Source organism: Pangasianodon hypophthalmus, chromosome 12 (genome assembly GCF_027358585.1).
Source record: "Pangasianodon hypophthalmus isolate fPanHyp1 chromosome 12, fPanHyp1.pri, whole genome shotgun sequence".
Classification (NCBI taxonomy): domain Eukaryota; kingdom Metazoa; phylum Chordata; class Actinopteri; order Siluriformes; family Pangasiidae; genus Pangasianodon; species Pangasianodon hypophthalmus.
In genome coordinates, this window is record NC_069721.1 from 20,639,767 (window position 1) to 20,665,028 (window position 25,262).

The 25,262-nt window shown below is 38.7% G+C and overlaps 1 protein-coding gene across 2 annotated transcripts in view; it reads left to right on the forward strand.

Annotated features, from left to right (window-relative positions):
• Window positions 1-25,262, forward strand: part of fmn2b (formin 2b) — an 89,731-nt gene that overhangs the window by 55,696 nt on the left and 8,773 nt on the right. The window contains exons 11-17 of one of the 2 annotated variants that reach the window (XM_034309462.2): window positions 77-206; window positions 379-525; window positions 649-708; window positions 1,502-1,622; window positions 11,248-11,340; window positions 17,746-17,797; window positions 22,515-22,664. In XM_034309462.2, the coding sequence (XP_034165353.2) occupies window positions 77-206; window positions 379-525; window positions 649-708; window positions 1,502-1,622; window positions 11,248-11,340; window positions 17,746-17,797; window positions 22,515-22,664 (753 nt within the window). Of the gene's footprint in view, window positions 1-76; window positions 207-378; window positions 526-648; window positions 709-1,501; window positions 1,623-2,514; window positions 4,527-11,247; window positions 11,341-17,745; window positions 17,798-22,514; window positions 22,665-25,262 lie in introns of those variants that run through there. The other variant, XM_053238741.1, reaches the window with a different exon arrangement.

A 25,262-nucleotide genomic window follows, 5' to 3' on the forward strand; every position in this document is an offset into this window, starting at 1 on the left:
AGTAGATCCCCTTTGAAATGCTAGTTTTTTTTTTCCCTCACTTAGTTAACACATTTGTGTCTTGTTTTCTGTGCAGGTTCCTGTTCCAGCTCTCCCAAATTCCCGAGTTCTCAGGAAGGGTCTTTTGTATTCTGTTTCAGTCCACGTTTTCCGAATGTATTTCCTCCATCCAGCGCAAACTGGAAATCCTGCAGAGAGTGTGTAAGGTCAGCAGGCTGCATACACCTCCTCATATCTCAGTCTCTGCCTCTGAGCTACAATATTAAAGTGTCCATAAGCAGCCTAAAGGGCTTAGGAAAAAAAAAAAGTGTGTGTGTGTATATATATATAAAGATCGTAATTTAGTTCATATTAGTTCATATTTTTATCCCACTACAGACTCTGCAAAGTGGTTCTGGCGTGACGCGGGTTCTGGGTCTGGTTCTAGCTTTTGGAAACTTCATGAACGGAGGGAACCGAACCAGAGGACAAGCAGACGGCTTTGCACTGGATATCCTGCCCAAGCTCAAGGACGTCAAAAGCAGCGTGAGAAGCGTCTCACACGCATGAGCACACACACTCATTTTCCATAGTTATGTTTTTTCAGATATGTATTGGTGAGAGTGGTTTAGTGTTTTATTTATTTATTCATTTATTGTTATTCCTCAGGACAACACCAGAAGTCTGCTGTCTTACATCGTCGCTTACCACCTGCGACACTTTGATGAGGTATCAAGATCATTCGTGCTCAACAGAAAGAAAATCCTAAAGTTTAGTGTCGATTGCTAAAACTGTGAGAAGCAAGATGTAAACATTTAAAATGTAATCCTTCTTAGGGCAGCACAATAGTGGTTGAATTGATACTTATAATTATTTTGCTCAGTATTGCAATCATGATTGTTGATGGTATTTATTATTAATAATAATACACACACATACACAGACCCACACGCCATTTAAATTATATGACAAATGGTTTTTAACATCTTTTTTTTTGCCGATTCGCATTTATTATGCGGGATCAGAATGAGATTTCTTCCTCTAGAAGTGACTTCAGGGGTTCTTTAGGGTTTACTTTAATCCTTCTGGTGTATCTGTGTCTGTGTGTGCGCGTGTGTACATGTGTGTTAATGGCGAGCACTTTGTGTAATATAGAGGAATGCTGTGCGCGAGTGTGCGCTGATTTGAGCCGGTGGTCACTTGCGGTCTTGTTCCCGGCTACGCAACATTGCCTGCCCTCCCCACAACGCTGTTATCTTGTGCTCTCACACCACCAGCAGCACCACTTCAAAGACTCTCGCTGTGTGTGTGTGTGTGTGTGTGTGTGTGTGTGTGTGTGTGTGTTAACCTAAGTACTGTCTTCATGACTGTGCAAGAATTTTAAAGAAACTGCATTTTTTCCCAACTCGGTGCCAACACATTTACTTTTCTTCTAAGTGGCTTGTTAGCTTTGTTTCTGTATCACTTGAGTGCTGAGTAAGTCCTCACAAGTATACCACAATGTTTTTTTTTTTGTTGTCAGGACGCTGGCCGGGAGACATGTGTGTATCCTCTGCCTGAGCCACATGACCTGTTCCAGGCGTCTCAGATGAAGTTTGAGGATTTTACTAAAGATCTGCTGAAGCTACGAAAGGACCTGCGAGGTAATACACACCGCCTCAGGGCCACCAGATTAGCCAGTCTCTGATATTTATTGGCACTCATCCTGTCGCTTTCACTCGCTCGCTTACACCCTTCTCCATTTACAAGCAGCTAGTTTAGGGAAACCGGATAAGCTTTTAAAGACACACAGTTACATAATCAAAGGTGTTGAGGAATGGTGTATGAAAGTAGCTATTTAGCAGAAAGAATAAGAACCCTGAAGTATGCACAAAGACGTTTTTTTTGTTTTTTTAATTATACATTGTGTTTCTGTTCAAAGGAGGTTTTGTTAGCAGTTTTGTTTTTGTTAAATTTTTTATTACAGTAGTTATCTTTATTTCTTTTGACTCTCAATCTTTCCTTCACCTTTCCACTCTCTGTATTTGTATTTACATGTTCTTTCTCTGCCCCTGATAAGGATATCTAGGTAATTTCTCTTTCTGCCTCTCATCTCCTCTTAACTCTTCTAGGATTTGCTACCGTCTTCATCCTCCGCTCTTTCTCTTCCGTCTTCCCGCCTCCAGCTGTGAGCAATAAGTGTTCAGCACCGCCATATATTATTTATCCACCACAAAACTACTCCATAACGCCGATCATCTCAGATAAATCAATGTTCAGTTGAAGTCATGCGGAATTAGAAAGAGAAAAACACCACGTCTCTGTTCAGAATGGCCCCAAAAATGAGGTGCCACACACACACACACACACACACACACACACACACACACACACACACACACACACACACACACACACACACCCACACCCTGTCTGTGGTCTCTCCTGTCTTGAATTGATGGTTGAGACAAATCTAAAGTTGTGTCTGTGTCCTCTCTCAACTTAACGGCTTTTGCGTGTTGCCAATCTCGCCGATTCTCTGCTGGTTGCATTTAGGCTCCTTGTAGAGTCTGATCTGAACCATCTGGCCCTGCAGCAGTATTCCCCGAGAGCACTCCTGAGTGCTGAACACTCCTCTCTGAATCACTTCCTCTGGGGCAAGGCCGATCATTACACTCGACGATGATCACGCCTCATCAGAGCTGATATGACTCTCTTGCAAGACTGAGGCACTCTGAGCACACTTACTGTTTAAGTATTACAGATGCTTATTTATTTATTTATTTATTTATTTATTTTTACCCTTTTCCTTTCTTTTTTTTTAATTTATTTAGTTTTTTTACTTTTGTAAGTTTTTGTTACTTTTGTAAGTTTGTTTTCTACCAAATCCAGTATCTTTGAACATATTTGATCAAATGTACACTGTCAGTAAACAGTGTTTGAACTCTAAATATTACCTTTTTTGACAAGATATTGTTTTTTTTTTGTTGTTGTTTTTTTAACTTGAGAACAATTTATAATAGAATAAATATAAATATCGGAAAAGCGCCTAGGTATTTATCACGTTAATTATAAAATGATTTGTTGCGCATCTTGATGCATCTCAAGTTTCAATTCTTCTAACCTATAGATAGATGACAAATTAAGGGAAAAACCAACATAAAGTGTATTAGAAAAGTTTTGGGCCACCATGAGCCACAAGAACAACTTCTGTGCAGCTCGGCATTGATGCTGCAAGTCTCTGGAACCAGGAGACTGTTCTTCCAAAACACTTTCCCTCTGTGTTTTGATGATAGTGATAGAGAGCACTGTCTAACACATCACTCAAATCTCCCATAAGAATTCAATGTGCTTGCGATCTGGTGAGTGTGACAGCCGTAGTGTACAAGTTGTATCATTTTCATCCTCATTAAACCTTTTATTGAGCCCCCTTGCCCTGTGGATGGGGGCAGAGTCATCCTAGAAAGAGACCGAGACCACGCCCATCAGGTTAGAACTTTTTTCTTCATATAGTGAGCAGTCAGAAGAGCTGCTGTATTCATTTGGAAACACTCTTCCTTTTAAGGGGACAAGTAGACTAAAAGCATATCAGCAAAAATCATCGCCCCCTAGAGCATAACAAGAGCAACTTGTTTTGGCTTCCTGAGTTTTAAAAATGCATCTAAGAATGAATTTTTAATTTATTTAATTCCCAGTAATCATCAGTAGGCCTAACACATTTTTTTCTCTAAGCGCTAATTTAGCTACTTGGTTGGATTGGAGAGCTTACTCATCCTTAAATATTCAAATGTAGATCTTTGGTAGAACATTTGTGTAGTATTTCTGCTTATTTGCCACTTTGCACTGTAATAAAACATCAAACTCCAGCTGTTCAAAAACATTTGCCTGGTAGTGTATATCCTTTAATCTAAATTTGCTTTTAGTTTACTCACATAGAAGTGTGAATAAATAAGCTTTTGCTAAATTGACCTCGTGTCTCACACGCTTCCCCTCTTTCTCTCGCTTGCTCTCTTTCACACACATTTGCATTCTCTCTGGTGCGCGCACACACACACACACACACACACACACACACAGACAGAGCGCTTGTCAGATGTGGCTCCTCCGCTATTAGCTGTGGAGTTTGTCGTCTCATTGCAGGGAAGCGCTGCGTGGGTCTCTGGCAGCCGTTTGATCTCGCATGGCACCAATCAGACCCGGCAGCGCTCCCATACCTCTGTTATGACTACCCTACAGAGAGAGAGGGAGAGAGAGAGAGGGACTGCACTAATGGCACAGAATGAGATGGAGAGAGTGAGATTGGGGCGCCGAGAGACCGAATGATGCAGGAAGTTGCAAACAAAAAGAATAAAGATCCAGGGACAAAATGTTTAAAGCAGTTTGACTTGTTTTCATTTTCCAAACTGCAGCTTGATCTTAGATGACGCTTTGCAGAGTCTTCAGCTTTCCATATCTTTATGTAAAGACCCAAAGAGGGACAGTGAGGTTACAGAATGTCCATAACAACTTTTGATTAACAACAATAAACCTTCCACTTGTCATGAACCAGGAGATATATATATATATATATATGTGTGTGTGTGTGTGTGTGTGTGTGTGTGTGTGTGTGTGTGTGTGTGTGTGTGTGTGTGTGTGTGTGTGTGTGTATATATATATATATATATATATATATATATATATATATATATATATATATATATATTCCAGTTTTTTTTTTTTTCCTACAACCATCTTATTTATTGAAAACTCTCAAGAAATGAGATGCCAGGTTGAGTTAGCACTACTCAACCTGGAAATTAAACAAGAAAAAAAATTGGAACAATATGGGTGCTTTCACATATAGAGTGTTTAGTCTGTTTGAATCGAACCCTGGTGCAATTTGCCCTTGGTGTGATTGTTTAGGCAGGTGAGAACACAGCAATCACACATGGGTGTGGACCAAAACGTGTGAGTAAGGTGTTTTCAGTCTGGTTACAAGTAAACTCTAGTGCAGGTAAATTTCTGTGAGAAAGTGATTCCAACTGCAGAAAGTGAACCCACCATGCCAAGATTGTATTTATTTTTTCATTTTTTACTGGCAAATGTGTATTTATTGATGTCAGCTGTTATAGGAGCCAGGCAAAGGACAGAGCTGTAGCGCTGCAAAAATGCCATGTGCTCTGGATATTTAGAACAATAAACAATGGATGTGATGCACAAAAAGTTTTAAACTTAGTTGTTTATATAATTATCTAATCATATATTGAGTGCCGGCTCTGTGTTCTTCTGTGTGCTTGAGTAATATTGTGGTTTCTGTGCACACTGTTTTCCAATAACCATACTTCTGACTACTGAATTAAAGAATTTTACGGGTATGTTTTCAGCCCTGCGCACCCCTCAGCCAACTGTTTTGCTTTCTGGTTCATTTAAATGTTTTTTTAAAAAAAAAATCATATCCAAAGCAACATGGATAGAATAGTGATAAAACACTGTATACACAAAGTCATCAAACACTAAATAGATACACGAAAGCCACTCCTGTTTGGACAAAATATATTTGTAAAAACAGTAAAAGTAATTTGAAGACCAAAGTGATCAACATTTTATTTCCTTGTAAAAGATCTTAACTGCAGGTTCTTGTACCTTTTCCGCCCACTTTTTTTTTTTTTTGGGTCTTGTCTTTAGAGACCATGGTTATAAAGTCATGAACTGACCAATCTTGATTTGCCACTTGAAAAACACGTATGTGACGGAAATCAGTACCGATGTTGAAGAGTCATGGCAGTTGACCACCAAGTGCGTCTTTGAGACTCGGGAAAGCCTCGTAACACCATTCAGTAAAACAAACATTGAGAAAATAATCCTCATTCTTAAAAAGAGCGTGAATTATATCTCCAATTAAGTGCTTAAGCCTAGAATCACTGGTCAAATTGCTTGGACTTCCATACATAAACATCGGTATAAATGCCGGCCCAGCATCCATGCTCATGTAGGTCTTTGAACATAGGTTTTAAGCATGAGGTTATTTCCCAAGGTCAGCCGTTTATGGGGCTGGAAGTTGTTAACACATTTGAAATGGTTAACAGGCCCTGTCCTCTTCCTTTTCTCCCTTGCCATTTTTCTGTTGCTCTCATTCCGCTCAAATTCCTCTTTTTTCCCTGTTTCATGCCCCCTCTATCAATCAGACAGGTCAGACTCAGACCGGCTACAAAGCAAAGGTCTCGCTGGTCAAACGGCTCCCGGTCACGGCCAATCAGAGGCCAGGCTATTTCGGGAGACTCTCTCAGTAATTGGACGTGCAAATTTGGATGCTTTTTGTAGGCTGACGAATCGAACGATCGTTCACACGACCAAAGGGGCAGGAAGGAGTTAGGTAAATATCTAGAGGCCACAGTTACTGGATTGAATTATGTCCATTTACCTTATAGTTGGATTGTTAAGTTACTGCAGAAAAGCGCTACTAAATAATTTTCAAAAGTTTCAGCACTTTATCTGGTCCTAATTTCGAAACTCTTGATCTGATCCGAGTGAACATGTGACTTGTGTACCGCAGGCTTTAATAAAAACCATTGAGCTGGCCTGAGATCAATGAGCATGTGAAGGTTAGTTTTTAATAGAGGCTCTTTAAACTCACCACCTCCTCCTTTGCTTTTGCATATGATCCCTGGTAGGTTTCTCAGTATGTTTCAGAAGTTAACGGTTAGTAGTTGTTAGGGACGAATAGGAGCTGCTGTAATATGCGTCATTCCAGCCACATCAGCGTGACCAAACTTCTGAAAGGGTTAAGAGGTAAAGTCTGGGTTAACTGGTCTGAACTCGGTGTCCTGCAGGAATGTCCAGGGTAGAATAAGAGTTTACTCAGAGCTGCTCCCTTTTTCAAGAGATGGAAAGATGGTGCGAAGTAACTAAAATGGGAAAGATGGATGAATGAGGGAAAGCTCAGCAGTGTATGTAGTGCTGGAATGTCTAACTCTCAAGCAGCCATAAATGAAGCCTGATGAATTTCTTTAGCTCATTATTATTATTATTATTATTGTTGTTGTTGTTGTTGTGGTTGTATATACCACTGCCAAATTCTCAAATTAGGTGTTAGTCATGGAGGTTATTTTGTAATTAGGTAATTAGGTACTAAGCTGAGTGTGTGTTGTAAGTGGAAAACATTAGAAACCATTATTCCAATAATATTTAATAGCAAGTTTGCACAGAGTGATTGTGGCTCATGGGCCTCAAGTGTGACACCAGTGATTTACTGGAGCTGCATTCTGTGAGCCAGAGCTCTCTACATTTCTGCCTGTTGTAGAGGGCCTGTCAGGTGGTACACCGTCCAGATAAAACACACACACACACACACACACACACACACACACAAACACACAGAAAGAGAGATCACCATGTACTGAAGAGGCTCTGAAAAGATCTGCGTCAGACACCATCCACATGTACAGTTGAAACCAGATATTTACATACACTTCAGAAAAAAACAAAAACTTTTTTTTCTTTACTGTCAAACATTAAAGCAGAGTAAACTTTTTCTGTTTTTAATAAATATTAACATATTTTTTGCATTTGTTAAATGTCAGAATCGAGCGAGGGAGAATTTTTATGTATTTTTTGTATACATACACTTCCTTAGTATTTGGTAGAATTGCCCCTAAACTGTTTCGCTTGGACCAAACGTTTTGGGTATCCTTCCTCAAGCTTTCTACAATAGTTTGCTGGAATTTTGGCCCACTTCTCCTGAGAGAACTGGTGTATCTGGGTCAGGTTTGTAAGCCTTTGTATGTGGACTCAAATTATGTCAAAAGACTCAGGGATATCCATTAAGATCATGCATATTGAGTGGAGGAAAAAAAAACACCAACACTGTCAAAAGCTTATTCTTTTATTCATGTTCAGTAACTGCTTTATCCTGGTCAGGGTCGTGGTTGGCCAAAAGTTCTAAAACTGAAATATTCCAGCTCCTCCTGAGGGTGTAATAATAAAGCAAAGTGAAATTAAATTAAAAGCATGCTATTAAATAGGACATTACAGACTACAGAGTAACAACCTGATGAGCAGCTGTGATGGCTTGTTGATGGCAACACACACAAGCAGCGGGTGTGCACAGGTTGGCACTGTGACATTTGTGTTTGCAAAAACGTGTTTTTCCTGAACACACCAAAACAGTGAAATCAACAAGTTCTCAAATTTCTGTACCCTGTAGGATGGTTTTGAAAAGCTTCATTTTCATTGACTAGAAACAGCAGGACGGAAGGCTAAAATACAGAGGAAATGGAAATCCTACGTTTTCAAAAATATCTATGTGGGTGGGGCTTTCGTCACTGGCATTGAAACATTGCTTTTTTCATATTAGTCATTGCAGTGGTTCAAAATTGAACTTCACAAAAAAAAAAAAATATTGTGTATATTACCATTGTAAATGAGCAAATGAAAGGAACAAGTTTTGGGTAAATCTGTTTCTGATCCTATGGGTTTAATTTAACTACCACTGGGTGACCAAAGCTGTCATTTTGAGCATTGCTTGTTTGTCAGTTTTGTGCATTGAAAAAAAGAAATTCTTATTCTTTATGACAAAGTTACAAGAAATAATAAAACTAGTGAAAATCTAATGAAAGCCTGTTTTGCATTGAAACTTAAGTAACTATAACAGTTAACAGTTGCCTTGAAAGAAGTTTTACAGTAATAGTTGTTATTATTATTATTATTATTATTATTATTATTGTTATTATTACTACTACTACTAATACTAAAGCTCAGCTGCTCTATCCATTCACAGCTCTGTACTCTGTCCAAATTTACCCTGTCCTTATTTTAGACACCCTGGACTGATGCTATGTGTTTGTTGTACATTCTCTATTAAACACATGTTCAACACAATGGGATGTTTGCCCGTGAGAGGTTATGGCTGAGGAAATTGACGGAGGTTCACTCGTGCTCCTCTGATCGTAATTGGTGTAATTGTACCATGTTTTGCTTGATGATCAAAGACGCTCTGGCAGGGAAGCCGAGGCCCAATTTTTGTTCACCTCTGCGATCTTTCCATTTGAAGCTTCCGGAAGGATTTTTGTCATCTAATTGTAGTGGACCAGTTCATTGACTGCGCAGTATGGTACATGACAGACCAACAGATTTTGGCAGGTTTTTGTGATGTAAAAAAATGAAACGAAGATAAATCGTGTCAGAACTGTTTCCACCCTCAATGTCAAAATACTAAAACAATCAAAAACTTTTTAGGGAAAAATAGGAATAATAAAAAAAAGTTACAATAACCTGATTGCATAAGTGTGCACACCCTTTTATATTTGGGGATGTGGCTGTGCTCAGAACGAACCAATCACATTCAATCTCATGTTCAAAAGTAATTATCATACTCCTGTCCTCAATGAAATTATTCTGATTAACCCCAAATTAATGCAAACTGTTTTTGTAGGATTTTTTGATATCTCCTGAGTTTCATCTGACTCTTGAAGCCATGGTCTGCAAAGAGCTTACAGAGCATGTACGGTATCTCACTTCTTGAAAGCTATGGATCAGGAGGGGTATAGATCATTTCCAAAACCTTAGATATACCATGGAACACTGTGAAGGTCATCATCAACAAGTGGAGAAAATGGGGTATCACAGTGACATTGCAAAGAACAGGATGTCCCTCCAAAATTTACAAAAGAACAAGACAAAAACTTACCAGGGAGGCTGCCAAGAAATCTACTGTAACATTAAAGGAGCTGCAGGAACATCTGACAAGTACTGATTACTCTCTGCACAACATTCTCTTATATTCTTCACATATCTGGGCTATGGGGTAGGGTGCTAGAGAGAAGCCCTCTCTCACAAAAAACATCCAAGCCCAACTAAATCACCCCAAACCAAAATGTGTGAAGGTCTGATGAGACCAATTCCAAAAGGTATGTTTGCTGTCTTCAGCCAGGACTGTGGCATTTATCAAGGTGGAGGGAATCAGGAATAGCTACAAACACCAGTTAATTTTAGTGCAAAACCTTCAGGTGTCTGCTAGTAAGCTGAAGATGATGAAAAGGAATTTCACATTTCATCATGACAATGAGTGCTTCAACAATGTATTAGTTTAGGGCTGTGCACACTTCTGCAGATAGGTTATTGTGTTTTGTACCCTTCTACTGATCAGTACCTTTCGACAGTGGAACCCCGTACAGGCTTTGGAAGCTCTTTGTGGACCATGGCTTCAGCAGTCAGATGAAACCAAGATGATGTGAAAAAAATCCTACAGAAACAGATGATCTTTATTTGGGGTTAATCAGAATAATTTCACTGACATCTGTATGGTAATTACTTTTGAACATGAGATTGAGTGTGATTGCTTCATTCTGAGCACCGCCACATCCCCAATTATAAAAGGGTGTGCACACTTACGCAACAAGGTTGTTGTAAGCTTTTGACTTATTCTATTCTTCCCAAAATACTTCTGATTGTTTTTCACTTAATTTTTATATGTTGTAATTTCACACTGGAGGTGGAAAAAGTTCTGACATGATTTATCTTAGTTTGATTTTTTTTATTTATTTATTTTTTTTACAACACAAAAACCTGCCGTTTTAACACGGGTGTGTAGACTTTTTATATGAACTGTAGGTTTCACGTCAGCTGCTTAGAAGTGGCTTGCTAGATTTTTGTATCAAAAATAATCAGTTCTGTTGGTTGATAACTCGTCACTAGGTGGAATTACAGAAGACTTTTCAAATGTTACTATAAATGGCCCTATTTATTGAGAAATGCATAAACATGGTTCAAGTAAGGCAAGACATTTAATATATTATATGACACCAGCATGACAGTCTGTACAGTATATCCATCTGTTTGGCAGTGGGGAAAAAACACTTCATCTGGTGCAGAGATAATTGAGACTGGCCTGAAAAATGAGGCATTGTTTTTGTGCAGTACTAAAAAAAAAATGTGTGTGCTTGGAAAATGATTTCCTGAAATTCCCTTCCGATACATCTGTGTGAACTTTTCTTTCCCAACTTCCTAACATTTAAATTTTTTATTTGTTTGTTTATTAAATAATGCATTGAAGTAATTGAATATCAATAATATTAGAATATTAGATCTATAATAGAAAATAGTAATATTAAATATTATTCTATAATAATAGAATAATATTTCTGAATATTCCTTAGTGACACTTGTGAGTAGCAGCAGTATAGAAATATTAAATGTCATGCGAATCAGCCCCATCTTCATCTTGAGCTGCTTTTCATCATTTTCTTGTTTTTCTGGGTTTTTGGCATGTGTGACCTCTCTTTGTTTTCCTGTCTCCCTTTTATTTTTACCCAGCATGCACTGCAGAGGTGGAGAAGGTGTGTAGTGTCTCCTCTGAAGAGCACCTGCAGCCCTTCAAGGACAAAATGGAAGCGTTTGTGAGCCGAGGTGAGCCAGTCACACTGAAGCACCGTGCGCGGTCGGAGCACATCACATCTTTCTTTACAGTATTCATCATTTCACTGAGATTTGCATTAATATAAAGCACTTCTATATCAGAACAGTTTCATGATGCTTATTTGAAGCAGATATAAAAAGCGAAAATGAAAGAAGGAACAAATCGGGCAAAAGAAAACAACAAACTGACCTGATACTCATTTTGATCTGCTAGGGACCCACCCACCCCCCCCTTTTTTTTTGTTTGCTCTAATGTGTATATCAGCCATGAGCATGTGGACCTGGACTGCGAACATGCCCCGTGTGTGCTTGAATATCATCAGATTTATCTAGTGTCTCCTACTGTAAGATTACAATAAACCAAATATTAGATTATTAAACCTACTTCTGGACATTTTGCTTCTTTCTAGAAATATATGCAAAAAAAATTAGCAAAATCACCTGCCAATAGAACGAACTTGAATTGAGTAAAAATGGCTCAAAATATATTTAATATTCTTACATTTGTTTTATTGTAATATGATGGGAAACAATAGATAAATTTAATAATATCCAAGATATTTCCACTTGCTAAGATGTAATTATTTCAGTGTGTGTGTGTGTGTGTGTGTGTGTGTGTACGTGTCTGTGTGAGGCGAAAAAGGAATACATTGCCTGAATTAAATCTCTCACTATCTAATCGTCAGTCTAACACCTCAGAGCATTTTTTTTTATTTTTTTTTTTTATTTATTTATTTATTTTTATTTATTTTTTTTCCTGACTGTTTGACCTTAACTGACTCTGCGCTGTTGGAGAAAATGTCTGAGTCATGATAGTTTGAGAACATTTGAGGTCGTTTCTCGCATATGTGTGCTTGCCTATGGTGTATAAGGGACACTTGCATACTATCTCTCCAGAATCAAAAAGGACATTTGTCTAAAGATAGAAATTTTACTATTGATTGATGTGCAAAAATGCAAAATACACCAAGAGCAAATCTTAATTCTGCTGTATGTAGTTTGTTCTTGGCTCTAATTGGCCTTCATATCAAACTCGTGTGATACTACTGAAACAAGATTGAGTTATAGGTAACACCTAAGGACACATCCCTTCAGACTGATGTGGACCTGAAACTGTTTATTTCAAAGCTAATTATGTAGTTATGGTGATTGTTTCCATCTCATGCTCACCATTAGAAGAAAGAACATAAATGTAAACCAGCATCTATTTTTATTAAAGGGAAAAAGTATACCAGAGTGTTAGCATATAGTCTGGTGTCCCCACTATTACATCCCAAAAAAATGTAAGTGTGCAGCTTTTATATTGCCTTTAGTGATTGTAACATTAATCGAAGACCATTGCACTCAATTCTTTCTAAACAGTACCGAGTCAAAAGGCAGTTTCACAAAAGATGCTTGCTTCCTTAGGGCTTTTGAATATCATGCATTCTTTTGGTGAATCACATAGCTGATTGTGTGCGTGTGTGTGTGTGTGTGTGTGTGTGTTATTCAGCAGTGCATGTTTGTTTATTTACACCAGCGAGCATTTGCATTCCATGGAAAAGCAACAGTTTTGGAAGGATGATGTTTAGAGGTCTCATTGTGGAACCGAATCAGAGACCACGTTCCCAGGAATTGACTTCCAATTGACATTCCTCAAATTCTTTACCTCACCGGTTGGGAAGACTCAGCCTCTCTTTCTCTCACTCTCTCGCTCCCTCTCCTTCTCTCCCCCAGTGAGTGAGGGGCATTAGTGTATAAATCAAAGTGACTGAGGCATCCTGCTCGCGGCGCTGGGTGAAATCGGGTGGTCTGGCTGTGATTAGGAAGCAGAGGATGGTGTTCCACTTAGCCACGTCCCGCTAATGTGTCATGACCCCAGAGCTCCAGCGAGCATGAGATTTTGCTAACCTCACGTCAGATTAATCTGTCCCTCTGTGACCCAGGCTCTGAGAGCCGAGCTGAGGGTCATCTGACACTGCCATTACAAGAAGACACACACACTCACCTCTTACACTCTGGGGACTGGAATAAAGCTATTCAGTATCTCCAACAGAAATATGTACAATCTGTACATGTTCACATATCATACGCTGTGATTGCTTATTATACCCCATCGCTCTTTAATACTCTGTTCTGATTGGTCAGATGGTTTCACTTCATTCTCTATAACATGTCTGACAGTAGTTTCTAGCTGCAAGGCAAATTACAGGTTTATATTAAGACACACGTTACTCGTAATACAATTGGACGCTCCACGTAAACATATTTTAAATCTGTGAGGAGCATTTTTGGAAGGAGTCTCCAGTGTCAGCGCTTTGTAACAGTCAGAGGTAAAGCTTAACTTTATAGCTTTGCATCAGGTTACATCACACCAGCCTGTTGCTGATTATTTCCCTATGACAGGACACCCCCAGATATTTAGGTACATAAGTACTTCACATTTTCTTCTGAGATCTGGTTGGAGCCCAGCTGTGTGAGAGTTCTCTAATTGGCTGTTCATTTTTTATTTTTTTTTTTTCCCCAAAACTTGCGCTGTAACTAGCTGCAGTTTTGCAGTGAAATGCCTGAACTGTGTTTGAACAGTTTCACATTAGTGTAAAAATCCTCCTGTGAGTTTGGCTACGTAAACCACACACTCCAGCGCTCAGTATTATGATGCAGTAGTACACCCCTTTTGGTGTTCCTGATCTTGGTAGGTGGTGTCCTGTGTGGATATTTCGAGCAGTAGTATGCATTGTATGACACAGCTTTTTTCCTTTGATATTTGATATTTGTTTTTTCCCAGGTATGACGAGTTATCTTTTAGCTGGCATTAGTACAGTGTTCCTGCACGGGTCTGGAAAACCTGATAAAGTACTTAATTTAGATTCTGGGAGCAAACCAAATTGACTCAAGACTGTAAGGTTCCTAAATCCATCTGTAGACATTTCCTTATTTTCCCTTTAAGTTTTCTTTTCTCTTTAAAATTTAGAAAGCCAAAATAGAACATAAACATCTGATTGTTAAACTTTTTTTTTTAATGCATTGTGGAAAATGCCTTTTTTAACCCCCCCAAGGAATGGCCTTTGTAGCTGGTGCTAGTTCTTTGCTGCATCACGTAACCCATCATTTATCACGGTAAAGGTCTTCTCTCCATGCGCAGTACAAGTTTGACAGATTTGTGTGACCCCTGACATTGAAACAAATCAAAACCAAATCTGCCAGTTTGTCCTACTGCTTATAGACACTTTTACTCATCTCTCACACACACTCACACATTCACACTCGTCCCCAGACAGTGTTGAAGACAGAGGGGGGGGAGCGCAGGGTTCACGGTCTGAACTCCTCTAACCACTACCGGCCTCAATTTGTCAAAGAGCACCCAGGTCACTGACCCTCACAGGACCCTGCACTTCATAGGAACCATTTTACACACACACACACACACACTCACACATACAAAAGCTTCATCATCCTGGTCTGCGTGGCCTTTCCCCAGCCTGGAGCGCTAAGACACACTGGCGACGACAATTCACCCTTTTGTTTTTCCTGTATTGTCTTTCACATCCACTTCAAAGAGCCAGCACTCCATTTTTCACTTTGCGCAGACCATCTTTATCCTTTCTGAAGAGTTACAGACTTATTTAGCATGGAACGTCGATAAACCTCTTATATGCATCCAAACATCTTGCCCCACTCGCTTTCCTTCTTTGGTTTTTAATCCATCTTTTTTTTCTCTTCCCTTTGACTGATGGAAGAAGTCACTGCCAAAGCAAATAAAGACATCACGAGTGAGCTTGACGCTTCCCAGAGACACACGATTATGCACTCAATCATTTCTTTTATTCCAATATTCAAAACTCTGTGAACTCTTGCATATGCACACACTTTGCATATGCACCCCCAAACCCCCCCCCCCCCCCCCCCCCAACCCCGGTTTCAAGATGATTCGTGATGATTCGTGGGACGTGTGTGACTCCTCAAGCCCAAAAAAACGCCACCCGGCGCCTCTGACAGTTCATTTCAGAAAAGCTGCTGTTATTTATAATCACTAGGTAAAATGCAGACTCGGCACTGTCATCGATTGTTATTGCTCGAGCTCGAGACGGGTCACGGCGCAAAAGTGAAAGCAGACGTAGAGCAGCGCCTCTGTTATGTCTGCACTCGCCTTGTATTTCTTCTTCTCTTTAAAAAAAAAAAAAAAACAGTTCATTTTTGCATGCATTCTTGTGTGTGGAGGAATTTTTAAACTTCAAAAAAAACTGTGTGCCCGCGCCTGCAGGAGGAGGTCTGGCTTTTATATTTGCTAACCAGTAATGGGTTTTATTTCAATTTATATATTATAGCCCTTCATAGTTGAGCTTGTAAAATTATTAGTGGAAATTGTGAATGAGTTCCATATTAATGAATCATTTCATACAGTTAATTGATTATCCACCATCCATGCCTGATTTTTCTAATGAAATTCTAGCTTGCGTGTTTATCGCAAGCCTTAGAGTTTATATAAGAGGTTAAGCCTGCAGGTGGTAAGAGATGACCGCGTATCCCGACAAACTTCCTGAAGGCAATTGGAAACAGCCAACAGTCCCATAAAGTCTCTCATTTGGCCACCCGATGATAAACAATTAGCGCTGGCATGTTGTCTGCTTAGTCGCTTTTTGAGTAACCATCTTCAACACAATTGGTCCCACATGCGGAAAGATGAATCGAAGGGTTTAGTGTCTGAAGCCGTAGATCTTTGCATTTGATGTGTCTGTGAAGTCCATCTCACTCCACTCACACTCAATGATTTGATATTCTCCAAGAGCGCAAGCTGTAGATCAGAGCAAATTTCCTTTTCTATTCTCTTTCTTCTCTTCCTTTTGTGTTTGTGGGTGTGTGTGTTTTATGATCCGCTAGTCGTTATGATGTGCACAGGAAAAACAGAAGCGTATTTCACTGCGTTTTGATTTTCAGAGGGATTTTTTAAATTAGAAAAGCCAGACGGTCAAAGAGGCATGGTGTGAAGTTTCTGCATGTTGTGTTTAAAAAAAAAATAAAATAAAATAAAAAAAAAAAGAAGAAGAAAAAAAAAAGCCCTAAAAATTTGTGCCATCATTTATTTTACTCTTATGACCTGCTAGACTTATTGCCTGCTTAGACTTATTGTATTTGCCTTCTACCTCAAATCAGATTCCAGACCATCCAGCCAGTAAAATGGAGTACTGATAGCTAAGAGCGTAGATCAAAGGCTTAAAAAAAATCCTGATGTAGAAGAGTTTTATCTTTAAGCAACTCGGCTATGACACTGTAACAGCCAAAGCACTGGAGATTGGTATTTATGATGATAACAGAAAAACAGAAAGTCAAAACTGAGGAATTTTCTGACACAGATTGCTTGATTTGTGCCTTGATTTTGCTCGTCTGAGGAAACCTTTGCTATCGGGCCAGTGCTGAAACTAATGGTGAAAGCTTACGACTTTTAAGATGAGCTAAACTTTGTTAATCCACTAAGGGAAATTCAATTGTTCCTTCAAAACAGCATATTAAATGTAGCACTGAATAGTAGAAAAAATAATAATAATAAAGTAGGTGCAAGTAAATGGTAAAAAGAGTCAAAACTAAACAATAAAAAGCAAAAACATAAAAAAAATTCAAAGTAGAAGGTGTATTATTGCACTTGTTAAAGAAATGTCATTGTACTGAAATTAAACGTTTAAATAATGAATATTGCATAAAACAATAAATATTGGATCTTAATATATGGCATGATGACATGTAGTATTACAAACTGCAGTTGTGTACGATAACATTGACCTCATCCTTCTGCAGTACATACAGTCATATATACTGATGAACTGTTGGCTAAAGCTGCATTTTCTTTTTCTTTTTTTTTTTTTAAATATTAATATAACCTTTTGAGAATTGATATTAAGTGTGTAAATTTATAAATGCGTTTATAGTGTTTTTTTCTTTAATGTAAAAATGCTAAACCACCACTCCTGTATTAGTACAGTAAAGCATAGCAGTAGTGCTACACACACACACACACACACACACACACACACACACACATCTCCTTTATGAATCAGTGCTTGTGTTAGGAGCCAGATGCCTGGGAATAAGGAACACACGCTGGTGTAAACCGTTGATAAGTGAAAACCGTCTGCACACGCTGAAGCATAAGGACCAGCCAAGCTCTCGGTCTCTGCGTAAAACCAAGCAGCTTCAACAGCTTCATTCAGGCTGAATATTACAGCCACATTAGTGAAATATCAGCGCACACGCAGGCTCACATATACACTCACTATGACGATAATGATTTTTTTTTTTTTTTTGTAGTTGCGCTTTCACTTTCTGCACATCTGTTCTATGTTTGTGACATAACTGCATCGCTTAGTGCTTTGGTGGCTATTTTTTTTAAGTGCCTGTATTTGTTTTCTCTCTGTTTTTCAGCTAAACAAGAACTGGAGGCCCAGGAAAGCCAGCTAAAAGAAACTCACAAAACGTAAGGAGCCTTTCAGTCTGTATTAATGCTTACTGAGTCAACCTCACTTCACTGATGACTGAGGGACTTCTGGTGCCATGTTTCTGCTTGAGAGCGCCAAGAAAAAGCTGTTTGTAGGGCCTAGAGGTGTCAAACTCACATTCTGCCCAGGACACGAGTGTTTTTTCTGAGCCTTTGATGAACTAAACTAAAGCTATTAAATTATTAACATATCTATTCTATCAATTAACACCAAAATCACAGGCCCTGAAAGTAGAATAGGATGATTTAAGGAAAAAGAAGCGCTAACAGAAACTATAAAGCTGTATGCACTATTAGGTGATAACTATATAAATATACAGTATGGGTGGCATAGGGTTAACTAATACATTCACTAGTCACTGCTGTGGTGGTGTTTGATGTTGGTTGGAAAAACAGCAGGCTACACACTAAAGACACTAAAGGAGCATGGTTTTGGGGGAAAAAGTCTAAAGTCATAGTCACTCTAAGTCATATTTTAGAGTAGATGAAAATATTTGCAGTCAACTGCATATCATGTAAGGCAATGATTGGAAAGGGTGTTTTTTTTTTTTTGTTTGTTTGCTTTTTTTTTTTTGTTTTTTTTGTTTTTTTGAAAGTTTTGGAACAGATAGCTACTCGACTAGTCCACAGTCCACTATTTTATTATTTTTTTTAAATAGGTCTGCTGGTAGTCTTGTAAAAATGAGATTTTCATTTTTAGGAACGCTTCCGGGTGCTTCAGTTTCTTTGCCCACTCATCCTTTTTTTTTCCCCTCATTGTCCATGATTTGATTCATAATATCTCATGATATTAAATTCCTTAGTAGCCCTTTTGAAATAGTCTCTTCTCCACTGTTAACTGTGCGATTTTGTCTGTAGCCATGATTAAACATCCTTCAGGAAATTAATCTGTAGTGTAGTCAGAGGGGGGGAAAAAAGGCTCTTGGAATTTAGCTAACTGTATTAACACAGACTGCTGCCATCATCAGGTGAAAGTTAAAATTGCAACGTGTTAGCCGGTGGGCCACCTATCATATATTCTCAGAGAGATGCCAAGGACCAATTAACACCTGTCCACGGACCGCGTTTGGCCCTGCAGTCGGACTGTAGATACCCCTGACTTACAGTTTTCTTAACACAGTTAGATAAGGGCTCAGTGCAGCAGAACGGATGTGATGGTGTGATGACACAGATGACCACAGTGGGACAACACCTGACCTAATACCTGATGACTGTGTTTGGCTAGCTTTGCTCAAACTGATAGAAAAGAGAGACAGGCTGTACTTCCAACCTGAGAGCAGGGCTAGTGATGCTCTCCTGGACTGAGCTATACGACTAAAAGTTTGTGGACACGTGACCATCACAGCCATATGTGATTTTAAAAAAAAATGTTATTCCAAATTTAGTTCCCCTTTTCTGTTACGATAAGCTCCACTTTTCTGGGAAGGCTTTCCACTAGATTTTGGAGAGTGGCTGTGGGGATTTGTGTTCATTCAGCCACAAGAGCATTAGTGAAGTCCAGCACTTATATTGGGTGAGGAGGTCTGGGGTTCAGTCGGAGTTATAGTTCATCTCAAGGGTGTTCAGTGGGGTTAGGGTCAGGGCTCTGTGCAGGACACTCGAGTTCTTCCACTCCAACCTTCACACACCATGTCTTCATGGAGCTCGCTTTGTGCACAGGGGCATTGTCATACTAGGACAGGTTTGGGCCTCTTAGTTCCAGCGAAGGTTAATTATAATGCCACAGCATACACAAACATCCTATACAAATGTGTGCTTCCAACTTTGTGGCAACAGCTTGGGGAAGAACCACATACGGGTGTGAAGGTCAGGTGTCTACATACTCCACATACACATACCATATAGTGTATCCTCTGTGTCTTATGTACAGTTCTCATCATGGACTGGCAGAAACTTGGTCTTCGTGCATCGATGATTAAACCAGAGCCACCTGAGAATGCAATCAGTCTGAACATTCATGATTCATGAAGAAATGTTTAACAATGGATGGTGATCCATGCCAAGTATAACACTTCACAAAAGTAACAGTTCTCTCAGATACACAAATACAAAAGCATATTCTCTTCACTAGTTTCTTCCTGACAGCGAGATTTTAACTGCTTTGCATCTACGTAAGTCATTCTTGGTGTCTGGTACTCATTAAGCTAACACACACCAATTAATTGATTTATCTGCTGAATCTAAATTTATATAGGTTTGATTTTTCTTGCATGGTCTCAGAAGAAACAAGCAACTCTCTTGTAGTTGTAGGTGCAGAACGAGTAAAATTTCAATTTTGACCCATCAAAATATTTTAGCACCTTTATGTGCATCGCTAAAATTAAGTAATATGAAGTCTTAGATGTATATCTATGTATTTTTAATATATATTCAGAGTTTTCTGTATATATGGATTAGTAGAAGGGCTACAAATGAAAATTTAAGAGAAAACTTTGATGGTCTTCTCTTAAATTTTCCAAAAGTTGTTTTGATTATGTTTGATTAATCATATTTTCTTTAAAGCCCAATCCAAGATTGCAAGTAATGGGACCATTTTGATTCTGATTACTCTCAAAGTTATTCCTTATGTCATCTGGAGGATTTTCCTTGCTATTGTCATCTCTGACTTGTTTAATAGGGATCTAAGTTAACATCCAGGTTTCTGTGAAGTTGCTTTGTGACGGTGTTTATTGTGAAAAGCACCGTCCAAAATAAAATTGAATTGAATTAAAAGGTCAGTTTTTAGTTCTATGATAATGAGGAATGGATTAATGCCACCACTAATGCGCTATACTCAGAACCAGTGTTACGTGGTTAGTAGATTTGTTTTAGCAACTCCAGAGGTTTTATTCATTATTCTTGCTTTTCAAAGCACAAAAATAAGCTCTTATTACATCCACTGATGGTCTAAATTCCAGTAAACTGAATGACCTCATTGTTGTTGAAATGCACCACGTATTAATAGTGCCTGAATTGCTATATTTAAAAAAAAAAAAAAAAAAAAAGTGGGGGTTGCCCACATAATGTGGTGGTTCAGGTTGTAAATTTGGCTTTCTGGTATGAAGTTAAAGCTTGGATCCACAGACAGTATAAACATGTCTATAGACGGAGTCTAACCAGAAAAAACATTGAGTCAATGTAAAGCTACACATACACACATATTTTATGGGCCATTAGAATAAACTCAGTAAAACGTCAGGTAGGTCCGGCGCGCTGACCGACGTTACCTCATCTCGTCCTCATGTCTGTTTATCCTGATTCGACCCGACGTATCTACAGCCAAGAGTTTTGTCACAGATGGCAAAGCAGCACAGCCTTCGTCCTCCACACTGACAGTTATTCATATTTTCCTAAAGACAAATTAGTTTAAATTCAGTTCAAACTTTGCCATTATACCCCAATTAAGTAAAGAAAAGCTGCCCATGGAGATGTAGCAAGTGTAACTCGATGTTGTAGAAAGAGGAGTAAGGAGTAATGCTGTAATGTTTAGGGCAACACATGATCTATGAAATTTGACATGTAGTCAAAACATTAGAGTGGCAGTAATTGAGTTACAGACAAAAATGCCGCTCCCATAGTGCTGAAGCGCGGCTCGAGTTTCACTGGAGTTTATTCAGAATCTGATACTTGAACAGTGGGCTGTATAGTAAGCAGCGGGGTCTATTTTCAGGGTGGCAGTAAAGGGAAAGGCTCATAAATGTCTCATAATTAGATATATTAATAGGAAATAAGCGTGTTCAGGCCAAACTGCTACCTACACGTATGTATTTTGCAATGCAATGTCTAATATGCATATCGTGATTAATCATGTTGAGGAAATGTATTAACACTATTATTCAGACAATTTAGAAGCAAACTTTATTGTTTTAAATAAATAGAAAACAGCCTTATCTTTCACAGTGTGTATTATAAGCTTATAATTCTTTGAATTGAAATGACTGCTGTTTTTGTTTCGACATTAATGTAGTGCATATTGTGGTGCCTTATTTTGTTTTGAGTCTAACTGTATTTATATTTAGCATTCTTGGCTATCATACGTTAAGCCTCCTTTGCTTCCCACGTATGTTTTCAAACAATGAAACAGACATGAATTCATTCACGCTGATAAAACGAAAGAATATAGAATGTATAGAAACCAACAGGGCTGTGTTTAGTTAATACATAAAAATGGGGATCTTGCAGAGGTTTTTTGTACGTTAACCTTAACAAGTCCTTAATTTTAGTTTTGTCTTTTGCCATTTTGAGTTTTTCTCTTATTTAACACACAAAGACACTGTTACAACAACAGTGTATGAATCACATCACTGCCAGCATTGAAATATTCAAGAAAAAAAAGCACCTTTTAGAAATGTGTTTATTTTCTAAAAACATTTTTAAATATTTTTGAAATCACTGGTTTATTCACAATTCAATTCATTTTAGATATCAGACATAATCACATTCATATTCTATAAATAACTTAAAATGGCTACAAGTACAAAATCAGTTTGAAATGACCATTTCAGAAGTTAAATCACAATATGTAATGTTAATCAAATTAGCTAATATGTTGTGATAATTTTTAATTAATTAAGGAAGCCAGCAATTTTAATCACTTTAAAATTGCCGTTAATTGTGCAGCTCTCTTACTCTGGTTTGCTGACACTGTAAGACCAACAGTCCCTACCTTGTTTTGTTATCTTTTCTTAACTTTTCAACCCGTTTCTGTTTCTCCCAGGTTCCTGGAGTTGACTATGTTCTTCTCTGTGAAGCCTAAGAGTGGCGAGAAAGAGGTTTCGCCCAACACGTTCTTCTCACTGTGGCATGAGTTCTCCACTGATTTCAAAGACCTGTGGAAGAAAGAGAACAAGCTGATCTTGCAGGAAAGGTGAGTGACCTCTCATAGTGGAATAAAAATCTAGTGGAGTCTATATTTAGTCCCCTTTTACCATGGAGCATGCTTTGTTTAGTCCAGGATCTGGAGCTGTCCTGAGCGCTAATCTCTCAGGAATGCTAAAAACAGTTCACACAACAGGAGACCGTAAGACTGTGTTTTTGCTTGATGGTAAAGACGGAGCGTGTTGCATTTAAGTGTGTTCCTGCTGGTTCATCAGGCCTCAAACTGATTTGTAATGTGTTTTACACAATAATCCCCTTCACAGCATTGCTCTGGAAACATTTCTGTTTCAGTGTAAGAAGTAGCAGGGAGGAGGAGAGGGTCTGGGTGAAGGTGTGTTTAGGGGCGTCTGCAGTCCGTGCAGAGTGTTGGCAGAGCTGTGATGGAGTGTGCCGTTACTTCATACTGTCCTCCACGCTCGTCAGCCTTTGTTTGCAGTAAAATTTACCTTTTTGAGGTGAGAGATGTGGAGGGTCTCGTCTCTCTCCCACTGGGACTGCTGAAGGGCTTTAGATCAGAAAACAGTGCAGGGTCAAATTTGTTACAGCTCGCACCCGTTCCGGCCTGAGTGATGGACGCCGGCTTTGTAGTGACAGCCGAAAGTGGACTCCGCAGCATTCCACGCATTAGAGATTCCGACACGGAAATGAATCTTCCTCACCACAAGCCCACACTTTGCATCTGTGTGATTTAAAACAACTTGTATTTTTTTTTTTTTTTTACTTAAACTTACAGCCTGTTAAAAGTATCAGCTTGGCCAAGAATTAAATTTACAGTTTTCCTCTTTCGCCAAATGTAATCCATCAGCCAGGACATATTTGCTTCTTGGACTGACGGCTTATATCGCTAACAAGTAAGGGAGGCTTATGACCCGGGTTTAGCATCGTGCAAACAGCATGCCTCACTCATCACACACTCGCATTAAAAGACAATTTTATTTGTAAATCATTCACAGGAGCATCAACACAAGAAATGTGCTATTCATGAAAATCCTGTTTGGAGAAATGTTTTTGTAAGCTTGCGTACAAGGAGACTCACTAATATGAAGCTTGCTTGATCAGCGTTATATCGGATAATTGGATAATTCAGATATATAAATATTACACAGTCAACTTTAAAACACCTATTTCTTTCAACTACAGACACAGATTTAATGATTTTTTTAAGCTATTGTTTCACAATATTGATTTTATAAATCCAGTAGTAATCTACAAATCAAAGTCAAATTAGATGAGTCAGTGAATTAGGAGAAAAGTAATGGCACCCTGTAAAAGGTGGAAGCGTTGGTCTGTGCTTATGGTAGCTGGTGTGCTGCAAAGACACGGCTGTGTTAGTGGAAGATTTAGCACATGCTGCAATTAGAAAATGCTAATTGTGGTCATTTTCAGCTTTCTGTGAGCTTTGAGTTTTACATTTTGCACTAAGCTGTCTTGTAATCACACTTCTTGTTGTGTGGGTATGAAAATAATCTGAAATTTTTTGTAAATCTGGCAGGAATGTTTAGTTCAGTTTGCCCTTTGAAATCATTTCCACACAACGTTACTAAAAGATTGAAGTCTGTTTGGGTCAGTAATGTTGTTTGTACATAAGAATTGCATAGACATATAAACGATATCCTATATGTAATCTGAAGCCTTATGAATGCACAAGCTTTGGGCTGCAACCGGAGAGGGATGTTTCATTTCAAGTGGCTTGAAGTGGCACAAAAACCTCTGAAGAAAGTTATTTGGCTTTCAGATGGAGCTGTGACCCTTTTTAGCTTTGTGGTATTCCTAGATAATATACATTGTATCATACAGTATCAGAAACCATATAATCATTTCTGAGATACTGACAAACACAATGCAGATTGATGTGAGATGATTTAGACTTGTAGACAGGTGAACCAGAGGATATGAGCTTCACTTACAAGTCAGCTACAGCCTTGTATGTCCAGTGATAAAAAAATACAAACTTGAGACAGCAAACATGTCTTGGCTGATTAATGACATTTAGGCTAGGGAAGAAATGTATACATTTTATTTTTCACCAACTCATTCCTTTAAGTTGCTTCTGTCATTTGTGTTACTTTTACAGTGTTTGGCCGTGTGTTAATGTCAGCATTGATCCATTTCTCCTGCACTGTCTGACATACCTGCAAACCCAAAACCTCTCAGGTTTATTTTTTCTTGTCTAATGGCTGTGGTTTGTTACTGTAGTCGGTATAAAGGGATCCACTCTGCACAGACCTGACCCGCCACAGTCCGTCTGCAAATGCAGCTCTGCTTTTCCCAAAGCTTGTGCCATATGTTTAATATTACATCATATCTCTTGTCTTTTAGACTTCGTCGAACAGGGGGGAGCTTGTGAAATGAACCGGGAATTATTTTTCTAACCCCCGATAATGAAAAGAAGACTTGATTTGATACAGTTAGCTTCAAGTGGTTTCGATGAGGTTTTGTGATAACGGCGAGAGTTCAACAGGTACAAATTAGGCTGGTCTGTTAAACAGAGAGGAGCACAGAGGCTTCTCCATTATTCATAAGGAACCACCGTGAACTAGTGGCCGTATCTGGCTGTATCTGTCCCGAGATGTACAGTTCAGATCGG